The sequence below is a fragment of the Dama dama genome, chromosome 24 (genome assembly GCF_033118175.1).
Source record: "Dama dama isolate Ldn47 chromosome 24, ASM3311817v1, whole genome shotgun sequence".
Classification (NCBI taxonomy): Eukaryota; Metazoa; Chordata; class Mammalia; order Artiodactyla; family Cervidae; genus Dama; species Dama dama.
The window spans coordinates 58482471-58508893 of record NC_083704.1 but is presented as its reverse complement, the minus strand read 5'-3'; the positions used below and the strand labels follow the sequence as shown (position 1 = coordinate 58508893).

General features: G+C 54.5%; 2 protein-coding genes across 2 annotated transcripts in view; both read left to right on the top strand.

The window, feature by feature from the left end:
• Positions 1 to 14820, top strand: part of ATP2B2 (ATPase plasma membrane Ca2+ transporting 2) — a 167873-nt gene extending 153053 nt beyond the window's left edge. The window contains exons 19-24 of the mRNA XM_061128845.1: positions 233 to 446; positions 2294 to 2505; positions 2648 to 2755; positions 4643 to 4825; positions 6554 to 6640; positions 13561 to 14820. Of these exons, the coding sequence (XP_060984828.1) occupies positions 233 to 446; positions 2294 to 2505; positions 2648 to 2755; positions 4643 to 4825; positions 6554 to 6640; positions 13561 to 13872 (1116 nt within the window). The 3' untranslated portion in view covers positions 13873 to 14820. The remainder of the gene's footprint in view (positions 1 to 232; positions 447 to 2293; positions 2506 to 2647; positions 2756 to 4642; positions 4826 to 6553; positions 6641 to 13560) is intronic.
• Positions 14821 to 20898: 6078 nt separating this feature from the next.
• SEC13 (SEC13 homolog, nuclear pore and COPII coat complex component) overlaps positions 20899 to 26423 on the top strand; it is a 43480-nt gene continuing 37955 nt past the window's right edge. The window contains exons 1-3 of the mRNA XM_061128844.1: positions 20899 to 21023; positions 23558 to 23602; positions 25823 to 25938. Of these exons, the coding sequence (XP_060984827.1) occupies positions 21021 to 21023; positions 23558 to 23602; positions 25823 to 25938 (164 nt within the window). The 5' untranslated portion in view covers positions 20899 to 21020. The remainder of the gene's footprint in view (positions 21024 to 23557; positions 23603 to 25822; positions 25939 to 26423) is intronic.

Sequence of the window (26423 nt, the reverse complement as noted above, 5' to 3'; positions counted from 1 at the left end):
GGGCTGGGTGGTTCTCCACGGAAGGCCTCACAAACCTACTCAGCACCCACTCTGGAACCCTGGGGTGGGCCGGCCAGCCAAGGGAGACAAAGCGGCAGAGCTGGCCTCAAGGGGAGCTGCTTACACCCTGGCGATGAGCCCCACGCCAGGCACATCAGGGCGGTGGTGGCCAACCTCCCATCATAAGTACCTAGGAGATTCTTATCACTACCCTCTCACCCACGGTCCCCAGGACTCCCCCCTGAAGGCAGTGCAGATGCTCTGGGTGAACCTCATCATGGACACATTCGCCTCCCTGGCGCTGGCCACTGAGCCGCCCACCGAGACGCTGCTCCTGAGGAAGCCGTATGGCCGCAACAAGCCCCTCATCTCTCGGACCATGATGAAGAACATCCTGGGCCATGCCGTCTACCAGCTCACCCTCATCTTCACCCTGCTCTTCGTCGGTGAGTCCCCTGCCTTGCCCACCCAGGACTCCACGGCCCAGACCCGGCCGCTCTGGACTCCCAGTCGCCCGCCTGTTTGCTGAGGAGGTAATGGAGGCCCAGAGAGGTGAAGTTAGTGGCTTGGGGTCACACAGCGAATCCTGGGTAGAGCCGGGCCCTGGCCCAGGTCTGGCAACCCCAAGGCCTGGGCTTTTTCCACTGAGGACAGCTCTGGACACTGTGTACACACTGCGCAAGGCGGGGCTTCATGCCAGCCCCCCAGAAGCCCGAGACACTAGTGGGAGTGACCGGCCCCTGCTCTCATCACTGCCACACTTGACCCTTGCCCCGTAGGAGGCTCCTCACCAAGGTCTCCCTGGGAAAGAGCCACACACCTGCCTATAAGTCACACTTTTCTTGGGCACCTGTGCCACCACCCCCATGACAATGAGGCACCAGGGACAGAGAGGGGAGGTGACTTGCCCGAGGACATGCAGCCAGCCTGAGGGGGCACCTGGACTGAGAAGAGACCTGGCTGGAACTCAGACTGGCCTGGCTTCCAGGGTGCTTCCAAGGTGATCTGGGCAAAGTCGACCCCCGGCACCTGGAGAGGCCCAGAAGCAGGCAGATGGTGGCCCAGGGTCACACAACAAGTTGGGGCCAGTGGGATTTCCCAGATCCCTGAGCTGGGCTTTCAACACCAGCGAGCCTGGGTGGGGTTGGGGCATGAGCCCACTTTTCAAAGGGCAGTTCTTGTTTGTTGTGCTGGCAGGACAGTTGTAAAGATGATCATGAGAAGCCTGAGAGGATGTTCGGGAATGCAGAGCTAGGAGAGACTCGCAGAGAAAGCTGTCGGCTGGGGAAGAAAGGTGGAGAAGGCCCCTGGTTTACTTGCTGGCTTCCCCACTGCAGCATCTGCTCTGGGTGCTTCTGGATGCAGCTAGACTCTCACCGTCAGAAAACCCCACAAGCCCTCCCAGCTCCAGCTTGTGCAGCTTTGCAAAAGGACACAGGATGGCACCAGGCATGCATGCCATGGGTGGTGTCCGCAGAGCAGCAGGGAGCTGTGTCGCCCCCACCACGTGACAGCCCCCTCAAAGAAAGAGGCCAGCTGGGTGGGTCTGGAGCCAGCCTGACCTGGAAGGCTCAGCATCCATGTGGGAACCGTCTCTCTTGTGACAGCCCCTTGAGCTCCAGAGGTCTCCGCAAGGACATTCTCAGTTACAGGCAGCCACACTTTTGGGGGGAACCCAAAGCTACGGCTTCCGTGGTGGCTCAGACAGTAAAGAATCTGCCTGCAATGCCGGAGATCTGGGTTCAATCCCTGGGTCAAGAAGATCCCCTAGAGAAGGGAATGGCTACCCTCTCCAGTATTCTTGCCTGGAGAATTCCAAGGACAGAGGAGCCTGGCGGGCTATAGTCCATGGGGTCTCAGAGAGCCAGACATGACTGAGTGAGAAACAACACGAGCACAGAAAGCCAAGGCCTCCCGCCAGACGTTCCAAGGTCACTCCCCGTCCTCCCAGGCCAGATGAGTTTGCCAACCAGGGGCTGTTTTTTATAAGCCCTGTTGCCCGGAAGCACAGCTGGCCTCCCGCCTTTATCAGATTTCCTCAAAAAAGGGGAAGAAAGTTCACCCAAGGCACTTGAACCCTAGAGGAGAAAGGGTACTGTTACCCCTTCATTTACACCCCATGGCGCAGGCCCACCTGGCCCCCCAGTGCTCAGAGAGCACCTCCCGCATCTGGGTGACCCTCCTGGCTGCTCATAAGAGGCCCCCACACAGAGCCAGGCATCCCCCCCACAGGGCCAGGCGTCCCCCCCAAGTCCCGACCCTCAGCTCGGCTCCCGCCCTCTCGACTTGGCAGGCGAGAAGATGTTCCAGATCGACAGCGGGAGGAACGCACCCCTGCACTCACCGCCCTCCGAGCACTACACCATCATCTTCAACACCTTCGTCATGATGCAGCTCTTCAACGAGATCAACGCCCGCAAGATCCATGGCGAGCGCAACGTCTTCGACGGCATCTTCCGGAACCCCATCTTCTGCACCATCGTGCTGGGCACCTTTGCCATCCAGGTACCAGGCCCCCACACTGGCCTGGCTGGTGGGGGGGCATCAGTGGGCAGCCGGAGCCCCTCGGCAATGCCCTGGGAGCCCAGACCTCTGAGCTGGCCCCTGATGGCCTTTCTGTCTCTCTCTCTCTCCTCTTCATCTCCAGATAGTGATCGTGCAGTTTGGGGGAAAGCCATTCAGCTGCTCCCCACTGCAGCTGGACCAGTGGATGTGGTGCATATTCATTGGGTTAGGAGAGCTCGTCTGGGGCCAGGTGAGTGCTGGGGGTGGGCGGTGCAGGAAGGGCCTCTCGGCAGGGACGCTCCGGAGAGAGCACTGGCTGGGGGAGTCCAGGATCCTCACCCATAGGTCCTGGCTCCTGCAAGGATTAGCTGTCTGGCCCCTATTTCTGGGGGCTGGAGCTGTGGGGGTTGACCCTGGTCTCACATGATGGTCATGTGGGTATCACCACTATGATTTTTGCTTCCATCTATATACCCCGCTGAGGAGCTTCCCAGGTGGTGGTAAAGAACACACCTGCCAGTGGAGATAGATGCCAAAGACAAGGGTTCAGTCCCTGGGTCGGGAAGATCTGGAGGAGGGCATGGCAACCCATTCTAGTCTTCTTGCCTGGAGAATCCCATGGACAGAGAAACCTGGCCGGTGGGCTACATACAGTCCATGGAGTCTGAAAGAGTCAGACACGACTTAAGCGGCTGAGCACACACACATACACACGCACACACATACCGCTGATTCTGTTATTTGATATTTTCTTTTAATCCTGTCTGGTTTTTTAACTGAAATTTATTTCAAAAGGCAACTTATATTACTAATATGATTGAAATATAAGTATTATTTGTCATAAACAGAAGCTGAGTTTAAAAAAAAAAGTAACAAGACCAATGTTATTAAACTCTAACTAGATGTCATGGCCAGCCAAGGCTCAGAGCCTGAGGCGGCCAGTTGTAAAGGGTGTCACAGGCGTTGTGACACCCAGCAGAGGCTCCTGCAGAGAGCTCCGAGGGAATGCAAGAGGGGCGACCTCTGCTGCATCATGGTGCTGTGTCTGCAGCATCCGTGACCCTCCCCAGCTCTGGAGAACCCTGGGCTGGATCCTCTCCAGAACATTCCCCCACTAGCCACACACACATGCACCATTGCGAACTCACAGCTTGCAGCTCAGAGGACATGGTATCTGGATCTAGGCGGAGGGGCTCCAGCAGACCTAAGACATTGGTCTTGCCTTCAAGCTGTTTCCAGGCTAAAGTGGGGAATTCCAGTGACAGAAATTAACTAGAAGGTCAAGAAGGAACTTTAGTTTCACTCAAAATAATCTTTAAACTTCAGAGTGTCTTTGGAGAGTTGATAAACTAGATTTGACTTAGCAAGCCCATTCCCGGGGCACCCTTGAGCCTGGACATCTTTGTCTCATGGGGGCCCGCTCCCTCAGGGAGCCCTTGGCATCTGGACGAGCTGGTTCCTGACCCCTAAGGATGATGCCACCTCAGACTCCCAGGGAACCCCTGAGAGTGTCCAGACCAGCCCCTCTCTGTCCCCAGAGGAGATGTAAGGAGCCTCTGACCCCAGCCACCTTAGTTACCCCATAGGGCCTGCCACTCAGGCCTCAGCCCCATGCACAAGCCCTTTGGAGGAAGAGTAAGAAGGAAGACAAAGCGCCCTCCCATATCGCCTTCCCTTCCAGGAGGGCAGACGTTCCAGGAGTCTCCCAGCATTGACTGCCCCCAGGCACCTAAGCTCCGAGGCCCTGTTGCCCAGGGTTGGGCACCCCAGGGACCTCAGGAAGAATAAGCCAGTGACTTAGACACACCGTCTCCAACTCTGAGAACTGCCCCCAGCTTTCCAGAAGGGAAAGCTAGAGCTCAGAGAGGCTGCATGGCTCGCCCAAGGTCGCCTGACCCGTGAGGTCTGGGGTAGTCAAGTCACGCCTGTGTCCAGCTCCCAAGATTTCCCACCATGTCCCGCTGACTCTGCAGGATCCAGGGAATTAGAAAGAAATCTAAAGACTGGGTTGAGGAAGGGGGGGAGGTGAGCTAAGGAGCGAGTTGAGGGGAACTGGGTGAGTGAGTGACAGAAGCCGGAGGGAAGGGAGGGAGCGGCCGGCACCCTCCGCTGACGGTGACGGCCTGGCCCCCCGCAGGTCATCGCCACCATCCCGACCAGCAGGCTCAAGTTCCTCAAGGAGGCGGGCAGGCTCACGCAGAAGGAGGAGATCCCCGAGGAGGAGCTCAACGAGGACGTGGAGGAGATAGACCACGCCGAGCGCGAGCTGCGGCGGGGCCAGATCCTGTGGTTCCGAGGTCTGAACCGGATCCAGACCCAGGTACCAGCGGCTCCCGGGGCCGGGTGGGCGGGGACGGAGATGAGGGGGCGGGCCCAGATCCCACCTTCTGATCAGCCTCGGGCAAGTGCCGCGCGTGCACTCTGCCTGGCTGAGCGGGGGAACGTCCTACCTCCCCGACTACTGGCCACGCCCACCGTGGACTTTGGGGGCAGGGGTGCCCCTGCAGTGGGGTGGGCTGGCTCTGAGGGCCCAGGTGAGTGGGGGGTTCCTTTCAGAGCTGTTGGGGGAGGGTGGATCAGGGCTGCCGGGTGGCCACCAGGAGGGTCAAGCCCCATGAGGCCAGGATGGATGCTTGAGGCCAGGGCGGGCCCCAGATTCTCCCGGCCAGGGGGGTCAGCCCTGAGCCCGGCTCTTCTGCACATGCACGCACAGCTTCCTCCTGGGGCGGGGGGAGGGCGGTGGAGCTTCAGGGCGTTGAGTGAGTTCAAGCGGGAACAAAGTTCAGTTTTAAAAACACACACTGCAAGGACACACACGCCGAGCACTGGTGTGGGATGTGTGTCCAGTCAAGAGCAGGTTTCTTCCCCAGAACAGAGCCTCCCACCAGGCGACACACGCCAAGAAGGTGGGGCCCCCACACTCTCACGGGGTCGCGCTCCCTGGGTCAGCGTTGCAGTTCCCAGGTGCTTTCACAGCCCTGCAGGGGCGAAGAACAAAGGGACCAAGAGACCAAGAGTGGGGCGGTCTCCTGCCCAGCCGGCCTGGGAAGGTCATGGCGCCCCATCCCATGCCCTCACCCTCTGGGAAGCATCTCAGGGGCCCCCACTTCAGCCTGCAGCCCCACGTGGCCAACCACTGCATTTCCATCCATTCGCAACACAAACAGATCACCTGGGCTGCCTCACCCTGCACAGGGCGCTGTCCCAAACATCTCCTGGGCCTTTCCAGCCCCCCACCTAGCTTTAGGGGTAACTGACGCTTGGGAGACAGCCCTTTGTGAGCGCTGGGTGCAGGGAGGAGCTTGCAGACCCAGAGCCTCCTGATGGCCAGCATTGCAGGCTCTGGAACTAGCCCTCCTGGTGGCCCCTGGCCTCCCACTGCCCACGAGGGCTGGCAGCTGTCACACAGAGCCCTGGTGCTGACACCCAGCCTGGCCGCCAAGCCCTTCAGGAGGACTCCAAGGACTGTAGTTTCTTGAGTGGGCACGAGTCCCGTCCAGCCTGACTCTTACCAACCACTAAGTGGGTCAGCGCTTTGTCCCTCACAGCTTAGCCCTGCCAGGCAGGTTGGCGGCATTGCCCCTTCTGAAGGACAAGAAACTGCCTCCGGGCAGTGACCTGTCCAAGGTCACCTAGCTCGTACGTGACAGAGTGGGTATCTGGGCCAAGGGTGGTCCTCCCCGGAGTCCCCTCCACACCACTGAGGCTCCACGCCTGGTCCCAGGGGCTGAGCACCCCCTCTGCCTGCAAACCCCATGTTTAACATCCCCCTCCAGCCCCGCCCCCAGCCCACCGGCCCCCAGGCCGCTAGAGCGGTGCTGCTGCCGGGCCCTGTGTCTCCCCACTCTCCCCGGGCCCCGGGAAGCCCAGGTGCCCGACTGAGCAGACATCTCTCAGAGCCTTGGACGTGTCTGGTATTGTCGTCTTGGTGTAAGTGGCGTGTCGTCTTGCCGTGGCTGCGGCTGTCCTCGTGGCGTGGCGCCTGTCAGTCGTGAAGCTGTCGTGTCCGTTCTCTTCGCAACTTGTCTCGTTCTCTCCTCCGTTGCAGATTGAAGTAGTCAATACTTTCAAGAGCGGGGCCTCCTTTCAGGGGGCCCTGCGGAGACAATCCTCCGTCACCAGCCAGAGCCAGGACGTAGCCAATCTCTCTAGCCCTAGTCGCGTGTCGTTGTCCAATGCTCTTTCCTCTCCGACCAGCCTTCCTCCTGCTGCAGCTGGGCGTGAGTGTGACCCCCTTACCGCCTCGGGAGCCGCCGCCGCCAGCGCCACGCGGGCAGGCGGGCAGGGGCCGGGGGGCAGCCAGCCGCTCGTGGTTAGGCCCAGGGAGCTGAGGGGCCCCGGCCATTGAGGAGGAGGGTCCCAGATGATCAGCCAACCACAGCCAGGCATGGGGTGGCAGTCCCTTGGTGGGTCAGGGTCAGGAGTTACGGACCAGGCCGTTGTGGGGTCAGGAGGGTCACAAGTGGTCAGAAAATCTGGGTCAGTCAAAGGATCACCATCACTCGGGGAGGTTTCAGTGATCGAGTGGACGCAGTCGCCCACAGGGTTACGGAGGCCAAGTGGGGGTGCAGTCAGCTGGGGGGGTACGAGGCGTCCCAATCAGTGTAGGGTCAGGAAAAGCCTGGCTTATGAGGGTCAGAGTTGGCCAGGAGATCACAGTCTTGCAGTCAAAGTCAGGCCAAGGGTCACTGTGGGTCAAGGGAGGAAAGGCTGTTGGGGGTCATGGTCAGCCACAGCGAGGCCCACCCAAAGGGAGCACTGTAGGTCAGGGACCACAGTCAGTCAGGGGACCCGGGCCCCCACGGGGATCGCAGCCCGAGGCCCTGTGCCCCGTCGTGCAGCCCCTCCGTCCTCTCCCCCTATACATCTGACAACCCCAGCTGCCTCATACCCTCTTCTCCCTGCAGCAGGGCTTGGAGCACAGTGAAGGCCTGAGCCCTCCCTGGAAGGGACAAGGCTCGTGACTCCACTCCACTTGACCTCAGTAGAGAACGGCGGGGGTCTCATCCAGGCTGGCTGCCGGCGGGCTCGTGGACTGGTCTGCCCCGTCCTCATCGGAGGGGCAGCCTGGGACTCTGAACCCCTCCGTCAGCTTCCTCCCACGAGCTCATCTCCTTATGCCATGGCTTCCGCCCAAGGTCATCTCTGGCCTTGTCTAGATCTTTCTGAACCCCTAGTGGCCGCAGGCCCCAGAGGGCACAAGAAGATTCTGTTTACCACCTGCTTCCCTTCCCAGTCAGCCCCTCCGAAACCACAGGGGAGCTGCAGTCTGGGCCTCTCGGGTTGTGTGCTAACTCCCAGCCCTCGGGCCTCTTTCATGAGACTCCAGGCCTCATCTCTTATAGTTTATAAGGGGCCTCTATCCTTTTCTAAACACAGAACACCCAAAACACACATCCTCTGCCACCAAGCAGGAAAGGCCCGCGTGCTGGGTGGGCACGATGCTGTCCGAGCCCTCAGGCCGGAGGCACAAGTCACGGGGCACCATCGGCGGTGTGTCCCACGGACCTTTCCGTGGGTGCAGCCCCGCCGGGTCGCGAGATGACGGGAGGCATGCAGAAATGAGGCAGAACTCTGTGCTGGTTTATCAGCACGAAAACGCGGCGATGGGGACACCAGAGGCGCCCAGGGCAGTGGGGCCACTTGAGCAGATAGTGCCTGGGCCTTGCTTCCAGGAGGCCTTGTCACCGGAAGCCAGCCAGGCTCTCTCTGGGCAGCAGGCACTTTGATCCCACACTCTCGCCCTTCACACCAGAGAGGCCCCGCCTCAGCGGGAGGCTCGCACCCATCGGCCCTACTCCCGCCCCAGCCAAGCCGTGGCCTTGCTCAGCGGTGCCTCCTCTCTCCAAGCATGGAGACCAGAAGCGCTCGGGGCTGGACAGCCAGTGGGGAGGAGTCCCTTTCCCTCCATTCCCACGTCCCTCCTGCGTCCCTCCAGCCAGCCTGACTGCCAGGGGGCGGCCTCCAGGTCCAGTCCTTGTCCTGCCTGGCACGGTCTCTTTCTTGAAACGTGGCGCCCCACTCGTCCTGGCCAGCACGGAGCTCCCAGAGCTCCCAGCCACCCCGCAACATCTCCCTTGGTTGAGCCTCGCATCTTAGCTCTCACGTGTCGAGGAAAGAGTGCAGTCGTCTCGAGTCCTTTCTTCTGTTCTTTATAAAACCACTCAGTAAGGCCAGTCCTGGGCCAATTGGTTCTCAACACTTTCCCTTCAGAGAAATGCCCATCTCCGCCTGCCCTTCGCTCCCTTTGTCTAAGCCAGCTTCCTTTCAGGCCAGGTTGATCCCTTTACCCCATGAGGTGACCCAGCTTTGGAACAGCATTTGAGAAGGAGCCTTCAGGTCTTGCCCATGACCCATCATTTTCTCAGAGGACCCTAAGGGGGCTAGTCAAGCATGACTCCCTCACCCAAGCACCATCCAGCATCTCTCCAGGCATCACGCCTCCTTAGGGGTCTTACATCCCTACCTGTGATTGCAGAATCCAGCCTGTGACTCTGGGTCCGTGCTGGGACCTTTTCTTGGGCATCAGGTCTCCAAAAAGAGCCTGGCCATCCCCCTGCACGAGGGTACTTGTTCCAAAAGGGATCAAAGCCTTTGTGGTCTCAACACACAGATTTGGGTAAACACAGTCATGACTCTAAATATATACCCCCGAGTTTCTCCTTTGCTTGAATAGTTTCTATAGCCATGTCGCCTCCTCCCATCTCCAGGGACTCCAGGAGCCCTCTGGGTACCAGGCAGGTCCCTCCAGCAGCACAGAGGCTTTCTTCACACACGGTGTGAAGCACATGGCCAGGAAGCAGGGCCCCACATTGGGTGGATGGAGAGATGGGCTGCCCCTACCTCCTCCGAGCAGGATCTTCCTCCCAGGATTCTGGGTAAAGGAGGGTGCCTGCTGAGTCAAAAAAACACCTGGGCTTTCTGTACCTTTGTTGCTGTTCAGTCATGTCCAGCTCTTTGTGACCCCATGGACTGCAGCACCCCAGGCTTCCCTGTCCTTCACCATCTCCCGGAGTTTGCTGACTCATGTCCATTGAGCCAGTGATGCCGTCCAACCTTGGAAGGAGTCCCAACCACGGTCCCCTTGGCTATCAGAAGTGACCACAGAGGCCTAGGGCAGGGCTGGGTTGCAAGGCTGACTTCTGGAACACCCCCAGCAAGTCACACGTCCCTCCCCCAGCACCACTGTGAGACGGAGAGCCCCCAGCAGACAGATGCCCTGCGGTGACCGGACAGTGTGATCAGACTGACATTCGAATGATCAGGAGGAAACTCTAGCCCACGACCTCACTTTCCTCTTCTGACCCACTCAAAAGCGAGTTTTTCACCCAGAAACTTAATGGCACACCCCTAATACTTGAGCCTCATCCACCATTTTCCAAAGCACTTGCCCACATCCTCCACTCCACATGTACCTCACAACTGAAATGCAAAGAGGGAGGATCTGCCAATACCTCCATTTAAGTGAGCAAGTCTCTGAGGCTCAGAGAAGTGGCCTGACTTGGCCAAGATCACACAGCACGTAAGTGACAAGAGATCTGACTCCAGAGTCCCCCATTTTCCCCACCATCCACACCACTCGCCAGACAAGCCCACAGAGGTTGAATTTCCACGGTGGAACCAGTGTCCATGCCCGCAGCCACATGCAGTGACAAGGAGCCAGTGCTTTGGGGGCCAGGGAGCCAGGGAAGCTCTTTCTCCTCTTGAGATTTCCATCAGCCTGGCAGCGACTGGGGTGGGGGCGTCCTCCCATCAGTGATCAGGAACAGAGTTAGCATTCAGCTTTAGGATCCAAGGCCAACCTCCATGGCTCCTCTCTCTCTTATTCCCACAAATTCCTAACCCATCTCAGGCCATCTTCATATTTAGCAAGTTCGTAGCATGTGCCACGTTCATGAGTGAAGGTCCTGTTCCTTTGAACCAACCAGGCCCAGAGCATCAGACTCCTAACCCCAGACCGGCCACTTTCCCCATGCCTTCCCAGTCTAGAGAGGGCATGCCCCTTCCCAGCCCCCTTCAGATTCCAGGTTCTAAGGACTGCTAGGATGAGGAGTCTGCGTCTCTTAGGCGGGGGATGAAGGAGAAGGGAAGGAAAGGGAGCCGGAGCTCTCATTAGCATCCTGGTAACTAATTTAGTGCAACCCTGGGTTGGCGAGAAAATGGCTTGCTTCTGGTTGGTGGTGGGGGGGAGCCCAGACCTCTCCACTGTCTGAATATTCCATGTGTTTGTTTCCCTAGAGGGCTAGAGAACCCTGGACACAGAGTTCAGCAAGAGAGAGTGAAATTAAAAGAGGTTGTGAGTCTTTAACCTTGAGCCTGAAATGAATGTGAATCAACCCCAGACTCTTGGCTTCCTTGAAGCCGGGTAAACATTCGAGTATGTCCAACCCACCCCAGACGGGGGGGCCTATACATTCCCTTTAGCACACCCCCCTCCCCGCCCCCTTTGTGCTGATGAAACCAAAACATCTGAAGACCCCAGACCCTTCCTCTCTTCCCCCCTCACCCCATGTCCCAGGGCGGCTCATGCCAGCAAAGGCCCATCCTCAGGGCAGTCAGGGAAGGGGAGACGGAAGAGCTTTTTTTCTTCCCATACTGTTTTCCATTTCAGCCGCGAGAGATCCGCAGTGGAGACTTGAAACGGCCGTGGCGGGGTGTCCCGGAAAGTCTTGTCCCCACAGTCTTTGTCCAGAGCAGTTCATTCTTTCTGTCGTCTCCATTCCAGGGGGAGGGCGAGGGGCCTGCATCTCATTGTGTGTCGTCCCCTCCGCGTTGTCAGTCACACGACAGGGTCCTGCCACCATCCCCCCTCCTCCACCAGGCGCTGCCCAGCTGGCGTCTCATTGCAGCTCAGCCTCCAATCACTCCGGGCACGGGGCTGAGCAGCTACAGCGGTCATTAGCGTCCCCATTATACAGTTAGGAAGACTGAGGCCTGCAACCTCTTTTTTGTTGTTTTCACTTAACCAATGGAGTAATGGCCCAGTTATCAGGAGGTCAGAATACTGCATAATCTCTACAGAGCCACAGATACGGTATCCAGGGAGAAAGATGTCTCTGAACAGCCACGTGGCCATCACGGAGGGCCAGCACTAACACATGGTGTCCGGCTGGCTCTTGCTTAGTGCCCAGTGCCTTTTACTGAAAGCAGGATCCCACCAGGCAGGTTTGCCCAGAATCCCCGGCCCAACAGCACATAAGAAGGACCAGGAACAGAGGTGGTTTAGAGAAGATGAGGAAGAGTCAGAGCTAGCAAGTGATGGCTGGCAGCACAGGAGAAAAATTTTTTAAAAATCCAAACTTTGGAGTCTTACACAAAACGAAGAGGGCTCACTGACAAATTCTCTGTGTTCTCTAAATTAGAAGGCGGAGGCGCTTACGACGTGCCTTGCCGAGACTCTTCTCTGAAGTAGTCGCGTAAACCCTGAGCTGTGACACTTAAAACCATCAGCCACAGCCATCATGAAAATTCACTTCCATGGACAGGGCTTTCCCGCCACGCACCCCACCAACCTGGGTTTAGTGCCACAAATCCCGGGACCGCGAGGGCCTTCCCACACCCCACCAGGCCTGTGATATAGTGGGGCAGGAAGGTAGAGCTGTCCGGGTCAGCACCCCCACCTCCTCTGCTGAGGCTCGGCTCCCCCGAGGCATCATAGATGCCTGTTTCTCCCCGCCTGCTGGCTCCGCTCTGAGTGGGGGCTGGGAAGAGAGGAGGAGGCGCTTCTGTCCCATAGGCCCCTCACCATGGCAGGCAGGGCTCCCCTCCCAGGAGTTCAGAGACAGGACGCCTCTCTTCAAAGCGAGGGTCCCATTCCTGTGCCCCCTGTGAGGCGGGACAGGGGGCAGCCAGCCTGGTGGCGTGGCTCGCCTTGGCTCGCAGTCAAGGCGCCAGAAGTGGCACAGCCCGGACGCCTCCGAGTCCGGCCTCCTTCCGTTCTGCAGGGAACCCAGCTTCCAACTGAGACCCAGACAATCAAAGAACTTGGCTGTCCTGTGGCTTAGTTCCGAACCCTCTTAGAATCCTACCCAGGGGCTGAGTGGGCTCCTCTGATTCTGGCCTCATTTTTCGGTTTTGTGTTTTCAAAGCACAAATAAAGAAAGAAAGGAAAAAAAAAAAAAAAAACGCAGGAAATCAGGGACCCCAAAGCCAACTCCAATGACTGGCCAGGGCTTTGAGTCTATACTCGAGTGTTTACCTCCCAAATGCATGAAGGAAAGAAGCGTTGGGTACAAACGACCTCCGTTCACATTGTGCAGGCTTCCAAGTGTAGCCGTGTGTCCGTCTGTGTGTGCCGTGTGGTTCCCGTCCCCCCACCGCAGCATGCTCCCGAGCCCCGAATGTCCTCGGCCGCCGGCTCCTCCGCGCTTTCTGGCTGCCTCTGCTGCACCCCAGAAAGCCCCGAGTTGGCTTCGGTTTGCTTTGCTGCTTTGGTTGGATGTCCCCCTTCTCTGTTTGGCCCTCGTGTGTCCCCCCTCTCATCCCGGTCACCCAGCCATCTCTCCTCTCTGTTCCCTGTGTGTGTGTGATGCGTTATCTGTTCCATGTCTGTGGTTCCTTAACAGTGTGTGGTTTTTCTAAGATGAATTCTTTTTTTTTTTTTTTTTTTTTTACAAATAGCCTCTCCTTCTTCCTCCTTGATTCCCACCTGGCCCCGCTACCCTTCTGCATGGTCGAAGCTCTCATTTCCAGTTAACAAGGCTCAGTCTCTCACTAGGTCTGGGTGCCCACTGGAGTGGACTAAGCTTCCTCTAACCACTGCTCCCCATCGTCTCTACGGCGGGGCTTCCTTCCTTCTGTCCTCATACTGTAGTCTGTCCCCAAACCGAGCAAGTAAAAACAAACAAAAAAGACCTCTCGGATGCACATAACCTGAGCCCCCTCCTCCCTCCATTCTTCCCGCTCCTGTCCGCGCTCCCGACGCCGTGGATTCCAGCCGCCCGCTGTGCCCCGCCCCTCTTCCTCGCCACCCGCTCCCGCGAGCCCACCCCCCACCCCCAGAGCTTGGCCACCGGCCCCGCGGCGGTGCGCCTCACCCCGGCCCTTCCCTTGCAGATCCGCGTCGTGAAGGCGTTTCGTAGCTCTCTCTATGAAGGTCTAGAAAAGCCTGAGTCTCGAACCTCCATCCATAACTTCATGGCTCATCCTGAGTTCCGGATCGAAGATTCGCAGCCCCACATCCCCCTCATCGACGACACCGACCTGGAAGAAGATGCCGCGCTCAAGCAGAACTCGAGCCCGCCCTCGTCGCTCAACAAGAACAACAGCGCCATCGACAGCGGGATCAACCTGACGACCGACACAAGCAAATCAGCTACCTCTTCAAGTCCAGGGAGCCCCATCCACAGCCTGGAGACGTCGCTTTAGCTGAGGAACCGCCCCCCACCCCGCCGCCACACCACACCCCGCCCCCCACCCGGGCAGCCACCCATCCAGGCACCTGACCGACCCAAGCAGCAGCGAGCAACGGCAGGAAAAAAACAACAAAAACAAATACTGGCGAGAAAACCGATTCCACCCAGCAGACCCTTTTTTTTCTGGCTGCGATGCTGTTTGAACTCTTTTTCACCTTGAGGCGAGGGCGGGATCCCGTGGGGAGCGGGGCTAAAGGGAGTGAGTGGGGGTTTTCCCAGAACTAGCCCTTCCTGGCTCCCGCCAGACATGGACCAGCCATGCCCCCTGCCCAGCGCCAGCCACATCCCTGCATGAATGTACTGCATACTTCCGGTCCTCCCTTAGTTTGGTTTTTGGGGGGTTGGGGAGGGGTTTTGTTTTTTGTTTTGTTTTGTTTCTTTTCTTAGGCGGGAACTGCAAAACAGACTCTTTTCTGAGACTATTTATCCAATCCACTGTCTGAAGTTTTTGAGATGCTTGCAAGTAGCATGGTCTCAGTTGTACAGGTTAATTTCACAACTTTTTGAAATTGCAGAGCTTAACTCGCCTGGTAAATTTGCACCAATGGAACCGAAGAACTTCAGACACTCACAAGGTTATATCCATTTCTTTGTATCTATATCAACGTATACTTCTCTGAGACTGTATACGTCCATATAGATAGGTAGATATATATATATATATAAATATATATAATGGATATATAAAATTTTTTTGCCGGCATGTTGCCTTGTTTCCGCTTAAATTGCTCTATTTTAACTTATTTATGTCCTAAAAGAAGAATGTAATTTGTTTACAAACCTGTAGATAACGTCTTCGGCTATTTGTATGGTTTAAGAACACTGGTGGCTGAGATGCTATAAAAACAGCTCAGCCTGGCAGACACCTCCCTGGATTGCATCCTCGATGTTTTCCGATAGCCATGCTCTGATTTTTTTTTTTTTTTTTTTTTTTTTTTGCCTGCTGTTTCTGTTGGATAATGTCACTACTGTGGGAGGCAGGAGTCAAATGTGAGCAGGTATCCATCCCGAGGGGTCTGACAGCACGCTCGGTAGACAAAGGGGGAGGAGGAGAGAAGTCTTCGTGGGCTCCAAGGACTGATGGCTGGCCGGCCCCAGGGCCATGGGATCCGCAAAGCACTGAGTGAAGACCTTCTCTCAATGAAACTCACTTGAGTTTACTAAGAGCACTTCCAACAGAGGTTCCCTCTGGCGCTGTCTGTGCAGAGACTGAGGTAGTGAGGCAATATTAGAAATGCTGTTTTGTTGATTTTTTCTTTTTTCAGTTAGTCATTTAGAGGCTTATTTCCTCATAGATTGCAGCAAATATGCTGTTGGCATAGGATCATTAAGGTTTGCTGCTTTTATTTTTATTTTTGAAGAAGAATAGCACTTCACTTTCTGCACTACTTAGATCCGAACGAACCTTATGATGTGTATATTGAGATGTATTCAGTGTGATTTTTTTTAAACCAAATCGTCTTCCTGTAGTCGCAATATATACTGTAGCCTTTGAACAGCAAGTCTTGCTTTCCCAGACAGAAAGCCATTCTGAAACCCTGCATATCACAGGTGAGAAAAGGTGGTTATTTCTCCCCCGCCCCTGAGACAATAACAGCACTAGTAATCCCACTTAATAAGAGCTTATTTAATTGTATGTCAGCCTCTTAACTGCTAAGCACTTTGTGGGTATCAGCTTTTTTCATAAAAGAACTTTTGTATTGAATACAAAGTTTGCTTTGAGACTTTTCAGCATACGATCTTTTTCCATAAACTTGTACAGTGCAAAAGACATTTTGAATACCATGACCGATGATGTCCCATGCTTCAAGGAAAACCAAAACGCTTCCCGCCTCGCTTGCAAAATGCATTCTTCATACTGACCCTTCCCACGGTTGCTCTGTGTCAGCCCGGGCCCCTCCCTTCTCCAGGCCCAGAGAATTCTTCCACAAACAAGATTGAGAGCCACTCGGGAAAAGAGCCATAGTCAGCTGGGAGGGCGTGCGTCTGGACGGCTGTGGAGAAACCCGAGGGTTTGGGATCCCGAGACAGCCCATCCCACCTGGCAAGACCTTCCTGGAAGGAGGACCTTTTTTGAGCAAGAGCATCTCCTGAATGTCGAGAAGCATCATCTCTGAATGTAGCCAGCAGAGGGAACTGTGTCCCCGGAAGGGGTGACCAGCCCTCAGATGTGTTTATTGGATTCCAAGACCAACACCGCCCACACCGCCCACTGCTCTCCTCAGAGAAAGACCTGCTCCTGTAGAACCTGGGGCAGCTTTGGAACGTGGTGTGTTTTTTGTTTTCTGTTGTTTTTTGTAGTTTCCTTTTTCGAGGTTCTCCATCTCCCCCTGTGTTCCGACCGTGTGTCCATGACCTCATTCCATGACACCAGGAAAGTCCGGCTTGCACATGAGGCCTCCTGCTCATTTGCAGCCAGAATGCAAGGGGAGCAGGAGGGGGTCTCCCAGAGCGGGGCTCAGCTCCAGGGAGAGTAGGGAGCCACGGAAGCTAGAATGCCCCCACGTTAGTGCTGGTCTTTTCTTGTCAGGAATGATGGATGCCCACAAACACATACACATTCATACCCTTGCCCTCACACTTGCACACACACACACACACACACACACACACACAGAGGAAATGACTGGTTTGTCAGAACTCACTGTAGTACATAAAGCTTGCACTCGGCGTCCTATATCTAGCAGCATGGGGTACGTTTGGCAGTTCACCCCATTAGGGGGTAAATAATTTATGACCATTCATCTGTTTTTATGAATTTTTTTAATCTAGACAATAATTGTAAATAAAGAACTCACCATCTCTGTTCATTTAATACTATGCAATGGTGATGCTTTCAATTGCTGTCTCTTCTTACTCCTGCAGTGTGGTTCTGAAATGTCTGTGGTCTTAAAAGAAAAAAAAAAAAGGCAAAAAACATCAAACAGAACACAGTGACTATATACTCTGTAATATATACTTTTTTTTTTAACTGGTCAGGGACTGCACCATCCTCTTAGATTCCTGTCTGCCCTCTGGACAGGGGTTCCAGGAGGAGGTAGCAGACTTGGTTCTGAGGTCTACGCTCACCAATCTGTCTCCCCCTCCACAGATGAGGGACGAGCAGGGGGCCCATCCAGTGAGCCACCCACCTTTGGAGGTGGACAGGGAGGAAACTGAAGACCTTCCTTCCTAACTCAGCAGCAGCCTGGGTTGCTCCCACCAGCCCCCACCCCACCCCTGTGGCCCCTTCTCCCCATGTCCCAGCCAGAGCAGAGAGCGGACAAGAAACAGGGGTCCCTGCTTCTGAGCACAGACCAACGGTGGTGACTGCAGTGGGGCAAGGATCGGGACCTGTCTCAGCCCAGGCAGCCCAGTGATGGAACAGCCACCCTTCCTCCACTGTGTGGAAATTCCCCCTTTACCACACCCTGACAGCCTAGAGAGACTTGCATCTATTTCTGGAATTTCCCCTCTGTTCCCTCATCAGGGTGTCTCATCTGACCAGCCACCTAGTTTTAATTATTGTCACTTTATATGATGTTTTTATTATGTGGTGGGACAAATACCCTTTGTGCATTTTTTTTAAAACAAAATTTCCTGGTTATTCTTTCACGTCTATTCTTCCAAGTAAACTTAAAATGTTGCCGAGTCCTCCACCATCCTGCCCTCCTCTCACCCCAAATATTGGGCCCTTTCATCATAGGTGCAAGCATCATGCCGCCATTGTAAGCACTGTCCACTCCGGCTCACTAAATAGAGAGCCCTTTAAGGAGAAAAAAGAAGGGCATCCTAGATCTTGAGGGAAGCCTGATACTCCTCCCACCATCTCACCTGTCCCCTGAGCCAGGGTGTTGTCAGGAGAGGCCACTGAGCCCCCACCCAATATCAGTGTGGGCCCCCAAATCGCCCACCTTGGCTGTGATGGGGTGGACCCTCCATCCACCCTGGTCCAGGGGAGAAAGAAGGTTCTCTCCCAGACTCAGAGCTACCAGAATGTGTATCCCACTTGCCAATTCTCCTCATGGAGAGATGTTTATTCCTGGCTCCTTTTCCTGGGCTGTTTTTGTGGAGAGGGGGGTCACCCCTTGCTCTTTACTGACAGTTTTCAGCAGGTCTGAGATAGGTCCTCCCATGTAGCCGTTTCTTGCCTGGACCTTCTCACCACACTGACTCCCCCTAGTGGTTCTTGCTCTACTTGCAGGAGGCTGTCAAATAAGTACACTGTGACAGCCTCCCAAACCCAAACTTTCTCCACCGGGCCCCAAGATCCCACCATTAGAAGGTGTGTGTGGGGGGTGGGGGATGGGCTGAATTTCTCTGAAGGTTTTTGGGTCCTCCAAAGCCAAGGCCAAAATCAAACAATAGCAGGAAATCCCCAGGTCTTTCTCAAGTTCCAAAGCAAGCTCTCCTGATTTTGACATAAAGATCCCGTCCACCCAAGTAGGGGAGGGGGAATCCCAAGCCCTGGGCATCAGCCATCACCCCCTCCAATGAAAACAAGATATTTAAGGCTGCTTTGGGACCGCCCTTCACGGCTCCCCCAAGTCTTGTAACGCCTGTGGTGCTCTCCCTCCCGACCTTTCCTCTCGGGAGGGTCGGTCGCCACACTTTGCTAACTCTTGTGTGCACATATTTTATACCAGAGTAAGCAAGGAAATGGTGCCGCCTCCAGCTTCCTGAGCTGCCCGGGCTCTGGGGGGCTCTGGGACAATCGGGGCTGGGAAGTGACTGTGCTCTTATTGTACACTCCTGATTTCTCTGTATCTCTGGCTTGTGCTCTTTGTAACTGATGGGATTTGTCTGCCTTTTCAGCACTATACTGAGCAATAACAATAAATGCACACGTGGAAATGTAGACACGGTCCACATCACAAGGCCTTTTTCCGCAGGATGGCTGGGTCCCCGCCCTCCGTGGACTTGAACTCAGAGGGAAACCGAGTCCCTGGAAGGGATAGGCAGTTTGCCTGAGGGTGCGCAGGGCAGGGGCAGTCTCTCTCCTTCCACCGAGTCACACCTTCCTGTACCATTTGAAGGAGGCAAGTTCAGTGTTCCGTGAGTCATGAAACCTCCATGAGGAATAGCTGACAATCCCAGATGGCCAGACTTTTGGGGGAAGAGACCTCGGGAGGACAAAGAGGTTGAGATTCAGGTTCTAGAGGGTCAGGGCACCAAATAAGGAAAGCTAACAGTGGCCTGACTTGGGGTCTGGGATTAACCAGAGGGAGGTGATAGGAGATATGGACAAAGGATGTAGGTGTCATCCCCTCCTGAGGACAGGGGGATGCAGAAGGGAGCCTGGCACAGTAAGAGTCTGAGCTTTGCACACCTCTGGTGAACATTAGCAAAGAACAGGAACACGCCCAGATCAAGAGACAGTCCCAGTGTTGGTTCAAAGGCTGAGGGTCGCACGTGCACACACAATCCCAGCTCTTCTCAGGGAAGACTGACTCCCAGAACAAGCACCACAGGCCCAGTCGGCTTCCAAACCCAAACCCAGCTTCACATCCAAAGGTCCATTTACTCCCAACATCAACCTTCTACAGAAGGTTTTGTTACAGTTTCCACCTAACAGAAGAAGAGACAGCAGTTCAGAGAGGTGAAGGGTGTACCCACCTAGTAAGCAGGAGCTACAGTATTCATACCTAGCAGTCTTGATGCCAGGGTTGGCACTCAAAACTTTTCAGTTCCACCAGCAAATACCTTAATGAATAGGATACAGTTGCACTGTTTCTCCCAAATCCTCACTCTCTCCAGCTTCAGTGCCAACACCAGGGAATTCCTTATGCCCCATGCATTGTGTTTATGCTATATCTAGTGGGTCATTGTCCTCATCTTATACTCAAGGGAAGTTGGACTCAGAAAGAAGCGATATGATTTTATCACTCAGAGAATCAGTACATCTACAGATCTGAGATCAGGGCCTGTCCCTGGAAGAACAGGAGACCCCAGAGCCCCTCCCGCTTTGTTCCTTGCAACATTTTTTTCCATCATAAACACCAGACCTCAAACCCCTGGAATATTTTCCCATTAGAGGGAAATTGCAAGTCTTGAAAGCTGGGGTGGGAGTGGAGGGTGAGCTGCAATCTGGAGGTCCAGCCCTGAGTTCTGTAAGACCCCACTCTCCGGCCCCCTCTCCCAGCTCCTTGATGGCTTGAGTCCGTCACACCCTCTGGGTCTTAACATCATCCCTCCAATAGGGACCATCTTCTGCTAGGACACTTCCCTCCAGTTTCAAGAGAGGAAACAGGGATTCTGACTCATTCAAGGGGAGTCTAGGTTCCATTCTGGGTCACTGAACTCCTAAAAAGCCATGAGAAGTCCAGGGCTGCCAACCCATGTGTGGCTGAGGGGGAACCCCCCCGGGAACCCCCCCAGGGGCTCTGTCCAGCTACAGCATTCTCGCTGTGCAGGTGAGAAGCCAGGGGCCTAGGGGCTGGGGAAACTGGCGATTGGATCCTGGGCTTAGCTGCAGGGCTGAGATCCCTCCTTGCCTGGGCCTCTAGCTGGTGGGCCAGATTCACAGGATCCCAGAGCCGTGATGGAAAAGGCGGTTTCAGAGGCATGGATCCTCTGTGCTTCGAGAGGGCAGGAAGAGAGACAGGCTCAGCTCCCGGCAAGGGGCTTATCTACTGGGTTTCTTTGCCCCTGGTCCCAGCTTGGGTCCTGAGGAGACACTAACAAGGAAGAACAAGGACCAGTCTGGCCACTATCCCCCAAATTAATCATCCTAAAATGTTCATCGTAAGGCCCGTTGTACCCAGAAACGCGGAGACGTTCCTTAGGAGTCCCTTTTATTCCAGTGTGGATCTCAGGAAAAGGGAAGGGTTTGGTCGCGAGGGAAGACGGGCTAAAGCTTCAGATTAGAAGTCCCGAGTCTGGGTCGCCATGGAAACGAGAGTCCCACCCCGTTTTGGTCTCGCGGTCTACGCACGGAGAAGGGGAGGGGCCGTGGCGCTCAGGAGAGGACGGAACGTTTGTGCGAGCAGAGCTCGCTGCTGCCCGGAGGCTCCGGTGTCCGGACCCGATGGGCTTTTAGCCCGACGCCGGAAGTGAGCTGTTCTGAGGCGACGCCGGGTCCTGCCACGTCTGAGTCCTGAAGCCGCTACCGCCGCTACAACCATGGTGAGTGTTGGGGTCGGGATCGCGGCCCTCCCGGGTCCTCGCCGCGCTGAAGTTCGAGCCCCATTCTGGGGCCGTACAGTTCTCCCGCACCGCTTCGGGTTTGAGGTGGGGTGGCTCTAGGGGGTGGTTAGAGGGAGGCCGCGGAACCTCTCAGAACTCTGCGGACAGCCGAGCTGCCGCGTCTCCTGCTCCTTCCTTTCCTTCTCCTCCCGCAACAATTGAGAATAAAATCCCACACACTGTAGAAGCCGCTATATTCTGAGCCCTAACAGGTTCCAAGCACTGTTCCTAATCTCAGCCTGCCCACAGCCCCGTGAAGTCGATTCTGTTAAGCCAGTGTTCTCGGGGAAATGTCTGTGCCTAGGTTTTTGAGGAAAGCTGGGTGAGCCCACACGTCAGGACGCTGGGTTTGCTCCTTGCTCTGCAGGAGACTGGGTTGTAAGTTTCTTGGGGTTTTTTCTTGGCCTTTTAAGGTACTGAGTAGAGTTGGAGTCGCTTATGCCGTGACATTCAGCTTTTTTAAAAAATGAGGTTTTAAGTCAGTAGTTCTGAAGAGTGAATTGTTTTGAGGGCTGTCTTTTACTACCCAGTGAAGACCAGACAACTTGAGGTGCTCGGGAGGATGAACATTTTTTTTTTTAAGTAGCTTAAAAAAAAAAAAAAAAGAACCAGGCACTTATTCATCAGTCCTGGTTGGTGAGTGAGAGTGGTTCAAAATAAATGCTGGTAATCTTCAAGGTCCTCTGATGAACTACTATGAAACTACCAGTAAATTTTCTTTTTTCATCTACTTAGCGTTGGGCCATTAACTTAGGCAATTGAATGTAACAGCTAGATAGGCAGCCTAGTGGGGTGGAAAGCTTTGTGGGCTAGAAATTATTAATAGCAGGTGGGGGCTCGTCTCCCAGCACCACCTTTGACTAGCCCTGGAGCAGCTGTTTCCTCTTCTCTGGGCTTCATCTTCTTAGTCAGCTAGCTGTGAACTCTATCCTTCAGCTTTCCTAGTGCACACCTGAAAGCACTTTATAACCCGGGCAGCTTGGCGCAGGTCGGAGATGCTTCCCTTTATCTTCCTTTCTTGCCTTTGCAGATCTTGGGGGCCTGCTTTCTAGGGCGTCTAGACTGATCTTGCCTTTGCAGATCTTGGGGGCCTGCTTTCTAGGGCGTCTAGACTGATGAGAGAATTTGTGTTTACTTGATGTTCCCCTTTTGCACTGCTTTGCAGCCATCCTCTTCCAGTGTCCTCCTTTCTGAAAAGTCAGGTCAGGTTTTAAACCTGCAGGACTAGTGCTGGGAAAAGATGAAATGGGGGAGATGGTAAGAAGTATCACTTCCAGTCTGAAACCTCCTTTTCAGTCTCTTTTCTATCCCAAGAGTTTTGAGAGACTAGTGGTGGAACATAGTCAAATTGTCCATTTTTGTTCATTGACTTATTCATTTAGCAGATAGACACTGAGTTCCTTCTGGTTGCAAAACACTGTGCTGGGTGATTTGAGAGGATTCAGAACTGTCACACCAACCCTGGCTTGGGGAGCTTGTCTTCTAGTTGGGAGAAGGAAGCATCTAGACATTCAGTGTTGACTTTCAGAGGAGTTTGGCCAGTCGGGAAATCTGGGAATCTTCAAGACCCGGTGTTGGGGGGTGGGGTGTGGTCATAATTTGAGCTGAACCTCAGAGAATGGATATGAAGGTGATGACCATGGTAACTGTACTCCAGCCCTGCGAACTGGACTCTGTCACAGGTGGTGGACCAGGGAGAAGCCTCAAGAGAATCAATTGAATCAATTAATCAAAGTCTTCAGGTGAAAATCCTGTTATGCAAGAAACTGCCTGGAACATCAGAGGCTCTGTCCTCTGATGCTCCATAGTCCAGCTGTAGCTCCCTTGGAGTTCCTCTTCACCCTCAAGCATAGCCAGGACCTCCCATGCCACCATCCCCGATCTTTGCTCATGTTATTCCCTCTGCGTGGACTGTACTTTTTTCCCCATGTGTTAGTCACTCAAGTCTTGCCCAACTCTTTGCAACCCTATGGACTGTAGGCCGCAAGCTTCTCTGTCCATGGAATTCTCCAGGCTAGAGTACTGGAGTGGGTTGCCATGCCCTTCTCCAGAGTATCTTCCCTGGTCCAGGGATCGAACCTGAGTCTCCCACATTGCAGGCAGATTCTTTACCATCTGAGCTATCAGGGAAGCCACCTGCCAAATTCCTCCTCATCAGAGCCCCAGTTTTTGTCCACCACCACCAGCCCCTCAGACTGCTATTGCACATCCTAACCCCATGAAAATATTCATTCTTCCTTGTTGGGGTTGCTTCCATAGAGGCTTCTCTGGGGCAAGAAGTACCTCTCTTCTGTGTCTGAGTCTCCAGTCCCTGGCACAGTGCTTGGTGCAGCGAAGGCACTTAGAGTGAATGTTTTCTGAATGAATGAATGATCAGATGCTGTCAAGAACTTTAAAAGTGATCGGTGGATTTAACGAGATGATTGCATTCTAACTACCATCAGTTCATTTACCAACAATATCTTTGGTTTTAGGTGTCAGTAATTAACACTGTGGACACTTCCCATGAGGACATGATTGTAAGTATTCCTTTAGCCCTTCCTCACATGCTGAGGACATGGGCATCTCTGTTGATGATTTTTGAATACAGTGTGGCCTTGCAGCCTTTGCCAGTCAGGCTGTAACCTCAGGGGTATGGTCAGTCTCCAAGCAGGCCCTCTGAGTTGACAGGGCTGTGACAGTCTGGTCACTCTGTGTCAGGAGAAACCAAGAAACAGTTTGTAGCTCAGGGTACTTAGTCTCCTGGCCAAAAAAGTAACTGGCTCTGGGATGGGATGAAAGTGGGTGCACAGGTTTGAAATAGTCTTCCCAGCTATCTTCCTCCTGCTCTCACTTGGCCCCATTGAAAAGGGGATTAAAGAAGAAAAAATAAGGACTTCTCTCATGGTCCAGTGGTTAAGACTATGCTTCCAATGCAGGGGGCACAGGTTTGACCCCTAGTTGGGAAAGTTCTGCCTGCTGCGTGATGTGACCAAAAAAAAAAGAAGGAAAGAAATAGGAAGATGACTCAATACAAAAGCAGAGCCGGGTAGGACCACCACAGACGGCGGGTCAGATGGTGTCCTTTGAACCAGAAGTCATTAACTCAGGGTGTGTCCTGAGAGGTGAACACTTGGCTTATGTAAGAGGACAGGGCTGTGGGAGAAGGTCCAGAGGTTAAAGTCTCCAGCAAAGATACAGACTGCTTCATGCAGGGCAAGTAGTCCAGGAAGCCTTGAACAAGACCCGAGTCAGTCAGCCTATAGCATTTCATCCCAGGCGTCCTGCCCTCACAGCCTCCCTCTAGCTGTTGCTTTTGGGCTTCTGAGGGGTTTCCTGGATGTGGTCGTCCTTGGAGGCAGTGTGGCACCTGGGTAAGACCATCCAATGTGAGGTCCCTAGTCAATCTTAACTTTAAGACAGTCCAATCTGAGGTCCTTCGTCAATCTGCTAACTTTTCTGAGCCAGCCTTGATTTCCTCATAGCTGAGATGGGAAATGCCATGGATGTGTCCCCTCTCTGGGCGGGTTCATCTTGGGGAACAGATGAGACAGGGTAGTAAAGGGGAACATCTGCATGCTCTTGGCACATCACACCCCCTGCTGAATGCTGCTCCTTCAGTGTCTCATTTAACCTTCATGAAGTTGAGGCCATTGTTAGCTCCATTTAAAGACAAGGAAACTAAGGTTCCAGGGCATTAGGACATTTTCCCAAGGTTGCACGGCAGATAACCTGAGATAGGATTGAAGTCTCGGTTCTGTGCCCTGCTTCCTCCCAAAGTGTGTGACAGCACTCTACAGGAACAGTGCTTCAGAAGTACAGTTACAGAAAAGATCTGTTAGCACTTCCCTTCCCGCCTTCCAGGAAGCCAAGACCTGGAGTGGTGGAGAAGGTTGACTTCCCAAGAAGAATCAGGATGTCTTCCTTGGGTATGGACTTGAGGAAGAAATGTCTAAGCAGACAGAATAATTGCTTACCTTTGAAAGGATGTAATTGCTCCTGATGACCACAGTGTGACAGCTGATAGTTCCTGAAACCCCAAAGGTAGAATAATGAAGTTAAGTCATCTGTTGGAATAGCAGGGCGAGCAAACACGAGGGCCAGTAAGTTCAGTGAGGCAGCAGGTAGATGGGCTCAGAGGAGCCATTGCCCAGATGGACAAGGAGCTGTGGGCAGGGCCCAGCCCTGGAGGGCAGCCTCGATGAAGTTGGTTCATCAGTGGTGGGACCAGCAACGTTGAAGTGCTGGGTGGAGAGTTCGGGGTCCTGGGCACACTGCCTGGGGAAAAGGTCAGATAGAAACCCAGGAACAAAGGCCCACAGAGGATCCAGGGCCATGAGTGGAGGAAGGAGCCCAAATGTCCAAATGGAACCCTGTGTCCCAGCCAGACGTGCATTGTGGAGGACCTGACTGGGTCCCGCCGTAGTCAGAGGCCTGCTTCTCTAAGTCGGCTTTAGCCCCGGGTTCTGGCACTGAGCTGAACCTCCTTGGTAGCATATGGAGCCTCAAGATAGTGGGGTGGGAGGAAGGAGAGAGAAGCCGCACGAGCTGCTTTCCTCCCATACCCCCCTGCCAATCGGGATTGGAAGGACTTCCCCGTGCTGTGAGGGGTCTGAAAGCAGCTGGGTGTGGTGTCTCCTGTCCCTTTCAGAAGGAAGTTTCCTGTGAGAGAAGTGAGAATGTTACCAAGCTAGCTTCCTGCCTGGTAGTGATGATTCTCTGAGGTTCAGTTAATCTCAGGCCCTGTCCTCCCTCTGCAGCACGATGCCCAGATGGACTACTACGGCACCCGCCTGGCAACCTGCTCATCAGACAGGTCCGTCAAGATCTTCGACGTGCGCAACGGGGGGCAGATCCTCGTCGCCGACCTCAGGGGGTAAGCGCCCCCGGCCCTGGACAAAGCCTCAGAGAGCTTTTGGGCTTCTCAGATGTGGCAGGAAGAGCAGAGCAGCCCCTGGTGTGGTTAGCAGAGAGGATACCTGGTCCCGGCCAGCTGACTGCCTCAGCAGGTGTCCCGGGCTAATGGGGCCAGGAGCCAGTCTCACCTCTGCTGCCCAGACGCCCACAGACAGCCCTGGGGTGAGAGTCAGGTTACCCCTCTGTCTTCACCCGCTCACCCCCGACACAGGCTGGGGCAGCCTCCACCCGGGCAGTGCCTGTCAAGTCTTTGGTGGCTACTGCTGTGTTCAAAAGTGGCAAACTACCTTTTCCTTTCCTTTTTAAACACATTCAGCACACATGATCTAAAGTGACTCAGGATATAAGAGTAATTATGTGGATCCCACAGTTGGGCCTGTTTGCCCCGGCAGGTACTCAGTGAATATTTACAGATGTTTGGTTTGCCCTTCTCCCTGTGGAGAT